General features: G+C 34.6%; 1 protein-coding gene across 1 annotated transcript; it reads left to right on the top strand.

The window, feature by feature from the left end:
* The first annotated feature begins 443 nt into the window (after positions 1-443).
* LOC123211688 (ureidoglycolate hydrolase) lies at positions 444-6520 on the top strand. Its single transcript, XM_044630515.1, has 12 exons — positions 444-861; positions 961-1046; positions 1918-1992; positions 2290-2418; positions 2923-3009; positions 3276-3478; positions 3682-3784; positions 4443-4534; positions 4689-4751; positions 4990-5230; positions 5713-5753; positions 6246-6520. Exons 1-12 carry the CDS (start codon positions 661-663, stop codon positions 6341-6343), a joined length of 1419 nt encoding a protein of 472 aa, XP_044486450.1. The 5' UTR covers positions 444-660; the 3' UTR covers positions 6344-6520.
* Positions 6521-6995: the final 475 nt, after the last annotated feature.

Raw genomic sequence — 6995 nt, forward strand, 5'->3', positions numbered from 1 at the left:
ATTTGTCCCCGATTTTAGGGGTTTCAACTCTCCTCAACCCTAACAAGGAGGAGATTCCTCGATAAAAACGATGAAAGGGACGGGGACGAAAACGAGGATGAAAAAAATTCTCGCAATTGGGGATGAGGATATATGTGTTCCCTTTCCGTCCCGCCCCGCCCCTATCCCCATCCCTATCCCTTTATATTAATATATTTATTTAAAATATTAATATATTTTTTATAGTTTTAAATTATTTATAATTTTTAAATTTATTTAAGTTTTTGTTGTATATATTAAAGTAGCTAATATATTATATTTGTGATATTTAAAATAGTGAATTAATTTTAATTTTATTTAATTATATAATTTAATATATTTATATTAAGTTTAGATGGTAAAAAAATTTTTTTATGGGTATAAGAAGAGAAATTTTTTCCATAGAGATGGAGAGGAGATGAGAAGAGAATTTTTATTTGCAGAAAGAGAATAAAAAATTATTTTTATCGCCATAGTGAGAACGGGGATCAATATCCCCTCAAGGAATGGGGATGGGAATTGAGATCCTCAGTTAGATTAGCAATAACAAGGCCAAGGACTCAACAAAGGTCAGATCATGAGATAATAACAGTACGTTAATAGGAGCATTATCATCTATCCAAAAGCGCTGCCTAGTCAATCATGTCTCTGAGATTCCATCACTCTCTTCTTCTCCTTCAATTGATTTTCTGTTCCATCTCTACAATCTCTTCTCAAGAAAATGGGGACCCAACTATCAGAACCATGGAGGCTTTTTCAGGCTACCCTTTTCATGAATCCAACTCTTTCGCTACGGACTTCGTTTCTTCACTCTCTGTTGACACTCCAACTCTTCAGAAACAGGTACTCATTGTATTTATACAGTCATGCCCAAGCAAAACTGATATGGGGTTTCTTTCTTTTCTAATTTTGAAATGTCTTCTTGTTTGCTCTGGTTGTTAGATTGATGAACTGTCAACTTTCTCGGACACACCTGCGCCATCAGTTACTAGGATCCTCTACTCTGAGAAGGATGTTTTGGCACGCAGGTAAACTATCCCAAGTTACACTTTTTAACCGTGATTTGATAATATGCGCTGTTTGATACCAGTTGCAAATTTTAAATTGATTTCCAAGACTTAATTCGTCTTATACATCTGTTTTTCCTGCATACTCAAAGTGGATTTTCATAGTTTTCTTCACTACGATAATTTATCAAGTAGAGTCGTTTATTTTGCCATAATCATTTCTGCGGTTCATGAATAGGCCATGTTAATGACTCCCCAGTATTATTTCTTTGAGAACCTTGAGTGGATTTGTCTAATTGTTTGCTAAGAGAATCTGTTCCATTCCCCTATAAAGAGCAGAACAGAATTTTTTTCTATATTTCACAGCAAGAAATATAAAAATAAATAAAATCATTTATTCTCTGATTTTCTATATTAAGCTTCAATATTGCCTAGTTGACAGCTGAATTTGTGATTTTATTTAAGTTGGAGTTGGATATATTATTGGCCATGTTCTTAAATTATCAACTTAGTGACCTAACTTATGTCTTTGGAACATATAATTCATCAAATATGTTTAAACCTTGCTTATAAGGTTGCTTCATAACTTAGTACATTTGGAAAAATAACAAAATCATAGGAACTTTCATGACTATTTCAAATAATATCACCTTGATGTGGCTGCTTCAATATAGTGGACTCCTTGTATAATGCAACCATATTGAATGGGACTGTTCTCATTGAATTATTCATTCTTCTTTAAAAGAAATATTTGAATATTTATATTAAATATTCATTATGTCTTGAGGACTTATAAAGTTAAAACTCTTAGATGCTGTTGTTCTCCAACTTCTCTGCTGTTTTTCACCTAAGCTGAGTGTTTATGATGTCTGTTTGAAATATTTAATTGCAGGTACATCAAAAACTTGATGACACTTGCAGGTCTCTCTGTTAGAGAGGACACCGTTGGTAACATATTTGGTAGATGGTGAGATTTCTTTTTCATCTTAGAGTTTTCTTTGCATAAATTGCAATTACTTCCTTCAGCTTCCCACCAGACAACGATAGCCTATGACTCATTTTTACTTTATCTAGGATCATATCCTTGACAGATTATGCCCAATTTTTCATTTTTATTGCTATTTACTGTTTCATTTTTTTCTCTCTCTTATAACCGTATATGGATTTTCATCTACTAGAAGAAAATCAAAATCTTTGGTTAGAATTTTGTCATCTTATTCAACGCTGAGAGTTGTCAATTAATGGTCAAGGAATCTTGATGCAGGACTGGCTATGAAGCAGAGCTTGCTCCAGTTGCAACTGGTTCTCACATTGATGCTATTCCATACTCTGGCAAGTATGATGGAGTTGTTGGTGTGTTAGGTGCAATTGAAGCCATTAATGTGCTTAAAAGGTCTGTGGTTTAGTCTGATAAAGTCTAAAAAATGTGGATGCTAATTGCAATAATATTGAGACTACTTTATCGTCATTTGCATGCATGATTTAGCTCAATAATTCTCTTTGCAAATCATTGGTTGTAAAAGAGATAGGCATGCATACTTTTATGTTTGGATCAGTATTTAGATGCTGAAGTATGTCTTCGATCAGCTCACCTGTGCTGTCGTTTGATAATGTCAACATTAAGCCTGAACTTGCTGACATTCTTGCTGTAATTTCCTAAACATTCATTACTAGTCCAAAGCTACTCAACTAGAGCTTTGAAACATTGATCATGAAAGTTAGTTCTTGGACTTTTATTTTCAGTTCATAAGAATTATTTTGAATAATTATATTTGCCTAGTTATGAATTGAAGAAAATGTTGTAAAATGTAATTGCTTTCTCTTATTTTCAAATTAGTGTCTAGCATATTGGCCACTTTTGTTTTGGTCGATCCAGTTCTGACTTGAACTTCAACAGGTCTGGGTTCAAGCCGAGAAGGTCACTGGAGGTTATCATGTTCACCTCAGAAGAGCCAACACGTTTTGGGATCAGTTGCTTGGGAAGGTGAGCTACTTCTACATAGTAGAATTTCCTTGCTTGGGCTTACCTACTTTTTAATGTTTATTCAATTATTATTCTTTCTTGACTGTGGCCTACCCAAAAAAAAGAATAACAATAATAATATAATTACTTTTCATCTAAATTTTCTGTTCACATATCTTTGAGTTTATCCATTCTTGTGAATAGTTCATGCAATTGTAGATGATAAGTGGGTTTGAGAATTTTACTCCATAATATATGGTTCCTCATCTGTCATGTTCACTGTGCAGCCGCTTATTGGCTAGGAGTGAAGCACTTGCAAAGGATCTTCTGTCAACAGTTGACAGTCAAAACATATCCTTTTTAGATGCTGCAAGATCTGCAGGATATGCAAAAGAACAAGAAGACTTATCCAGTGTGTTTCTGCAGAAAGGAAGTTATTCTGCTTTTCTTGAATTGCATATAGAGCAAGGCCCAATTCTGGAGGAAGAAGGTTTGCAATTTTTATTGCTCATTTTATGATTGTGGCCTCTATATATTGGTCCACTTTTCTCTTCTTTTTTATTCTTTTTCTGTTGGTGTGTGGTGGGAATACTGAGCCTTACCCCTCAAAGGAGAAATAAAGACATAAATATTTTTTTAAAAATGCAAAACCATTATGTAACATCTAAGTAAATAAACTATATACTTCTTCAGGTACTTCTATTGGCATAGTTACTGCTATTGCAGCACCTGCAAGTTTAAAAGTAGATTTTGAAGGCAATGGAGGCCATGCAGGTGCAGTCTTGATGCCAAAGAGGTAACTGTTATCAGTTTATGTATGATTTTATTCTGACTCAGGTAACATTTATATCTAGTATGCACCTATGCTTTTGTGGAGATCCCTATTCTGATGCTGTCATGTCCTGTGCTTCTTTTGTCAATTTGACATTTTCCTCCATGGTTGTGATTGCTTTAACTACGCATGTCAAGAGTAAAATCTGCTTATGATGTCCTTAAAATATTTTTTTTATCTTTTTGCATTCTCTTGAGTAATTAGATATAATTCATACTAGTTTTTAGAACTTCAGTTTTGTAGGCTATTTATTTTATTTATACATTTGAGACTTTTCCAGTTGGATGACTAACTCTAATCAGATTAACATACTTCATGACAAAGTAATCTTTCTTGTGTGTGTGTGTGCTGACAGTACTCTAATTCTGGCTGCTAATTTTGTAGCCATTTAGAATAAGATCCACATGATATATTGTTAACCTCATATACACCCTCTGGTTCGAAAAATATCAATAATTTCCTATCTGATAAATTTTAGTATTTTCAGATATGGATGAAACCCTGTATTTAGGTGATACTGTGAAAGGAGTCATCAGAATTTTATCCTTTTTAGACGTTTTTATTTTATTTTACTATGTTCAGTCAATGACATCTGTAACATCTATAAACATGAGTTGAGCAGAAATGATGCTGGTCTGGCAGCTGCAGAATTAGCGCTGGCTGTTGAGAAACATGTATTAGATTCTGGATCCATTGATACTGTTGGTACTGTTGGTGAGTCATGTTACCTTCAAACCTACTCAGAGAATATTATGTTATTTTTTGGATGTAGAAGTCCACCCTGCAACATACAGTGCTTGTGTCTTATTTTGGCTGTCTTGGCATTTTGTATAACTCTGCTGTAACTTAACAATTTTTGTTTCCTAAGGTATACTGGAACTACATCCTGGTGCAATCAACAGCATCCCAAGCAAATCACACCTAGAAATTGGTATGTTTTCCATCAGTAGTAGTTCATGTCTATTAGGAGAACACACAAGTATATAACAAGTAACTAACAATGCTTCCATAAGTTGAGCTTGTATTACATGTGTCATGAGTAAAGCCTTGAGCATTTTTCTTTGCCAATGAACATTTTTAGCAACACTAGATTTGGTTTCATTTGATTTTCTGATAATTTTTGTTTTTTTTTTTTTTTATGGCTTTTTGCTTATCTATCTTTTTGGCAGACACTCGTGACATTGATGAAAAGAGAAGAAATATTGTGGTTGAGAAAATCCATCAGTCTGCAGTTTCAATAGCTAAAACCCGGAGTGTTGTGCTCTCTGAATTTAAAATCATAAATCAGGATCCACCAGCTCTATCAGAGAAATTGATAATTGAGGCAGCAGAAGCAGCATCAAAAGAGCTAAAGCTAACCCATAAGTTGATGATCAGCAGAGCTTACCATGATTCACTGTTTATGGCTAGGTATTGAGAGAAAGGGAGTTATTATATTAGCCTTTATCTACACAGCCTATATGTGCCTATTGTTTGCAAATTGAAGATTGTGGACCTTTAAAACCCTATTATGTCTAACAACCTTGTACCTTGGGGCTGGGGCAATTTTCTCTGATAGTAGAGGTTCTCTCTTCATTTCTATCAATCAAGCGACTGATACACGAATGCAAAATTGTCCCATGCCCTCCTCTTCTTCCCAAGCATGGTTAACAAATACTACACATGAGGATTAGCAAAGATGAAATGGATCCTTTCTTCAGTTGCTTTTCTCTGCATTTGTGTATTCAATCCTAATCAGAGTCTAGTGAACACAATTTTTTTTTTAATTTTACCTACTTGAGTTTCAGGTGATGATGAAGTTTAAATGCTCCATTCCTTTTCCTTTTTGTATGTGTGTGTGTGTGTTTAACAGCATACTGTTACTAATTATAGGCATGTTCTCATCCATGCAGGGTATCTCCAATGGGCATGATTTTCATTCCATGTTACAAAGGTTCGAAAAGATCTCTCTTCTGCATATAGCAAAGACCTTCCTAATAATATTCATAATGTTAGACAATAAATTATTAGATGTCATCAGTTGAAACAGTATCGCGTTTGTGACGAGACAACCAGAAACTGGAGTACAAGCGCCAATAGCAATTTTGGTGTCGCTCACACTCCATTTTCTTTCCTAACTATGTGCACAGGCGGCACAGAAGCCCTTAACTTTAGAACCAGAAGACAGAGAACAATGAAAAATGTGTGTGGGTGTATGTGTGTATATATATATATATATATATATATATATATATATATATATGTATTTATTAAAGCTTTGGTAAGGGCACACACTCATTCTGAAATAGTCTTAACACAATGGAGGACACTAGCTAGGCAAATGGAGGACTTAGTATGTATGAACTGTCTTATAGACTTCTACTATAAGAGGAAAATAAAGAGTGACAAAGATCTAAATATAGGTTTCCCTCGATTACTTTTGCAGGGTACAGTCACAAACCTGAGGAATATGCTGCTGGTCAAGACATAGGAAATGGAGTCAAGGTATTAGCATTGACCCTAGCCAAGTTATCAGTACAATGATAATTATTGTAATCTCTCATTAATTACCTACTTAAGCTATTATCAGGGATATGCATTCTTCTTTTATGTACCTTTTGTGAAGTTGAATTCACTGTATGCATGTGTTTACTCGATCACTTAATCTATAGTTTCATCCAAGGTGAGTGAATATCAGAGATACTACAGCGGTTTAGGAAATCGTGCCCCATATTCGCTTTCACTGTGGAATGATAGTCATGAAATAGTTACCATAAATAATAATTTATGAGTTCGGAAGTTGACCAGAAATGATCTTTTGATTTTCATATCATACGGACAAAGCCACCTGGTTTTTATGTCACAATTCACAAGATATCATTGAGATACTGAGCTTACCAAAATTTACTCATCCTGAGCTTGCAGCTGATTCGCATAGATAGTTTGGGCAAGTGTATGCGTATGCATGTGCTTTGTGAATGTAGCAGATAGGTGAGAAAGAGAGACTAAAAAGTTTTCTTCTCCTTTCCTATTACTTGCTGTAAAATGAAGCAATCTTGTATATGCCCAACAAGAACAGCAGCACTATAAATTTTACCTGAACAAACTTCCTAGAAATGAGAAGAACTAAGGAAAACAGAGTGACAGATATGCACAAGCCCAAGTATCTAGTTCCCTCAAACCATCTCTACTCCAT

This window comes from Mangifera indica, chromosome 3, assembly GCF_011075055.1.
Source record: "Mangifera indica cultivar Alphonso chromosome 3, CATAS_Mindica_2.1, whole genome shotgun sequence".
Taxonomy (NCBI): Eukaryota; Viridiplantae; Streptophyta; class Magnoliopsida; order Sapindales; family Anacardiaceae; genus Mangifera; species Mangifera indica.

What these genes read in the sequence shown, in the direction of transcription:
- LOC123211688 (XM_044630515.1), top strand. Translation starts at nt 661, where the DNA reads ATGTCTCTGAGATTCCATCACTCTCTTCTTCTCCTTCAATTGATTTTC. An exon ending in GCCATTAATGTGCTTAAAAG is followed by an intron (nt 2,419 to 2,922) that starts GTCTGTGGTTTA and finishes GAACTTCAACAG; the next exon opens with GTCTGGGTTCAAGCCGAGAA. An exon ending in CCCAATTCTGGAGGAAGAAG is followed by an intron (nt 3,479 to 3,681) that starts GTTTGCAATTTT and finishes ATACTTCTTCAG; the next exon opens with GTACTTCTATTGGCATAGTT.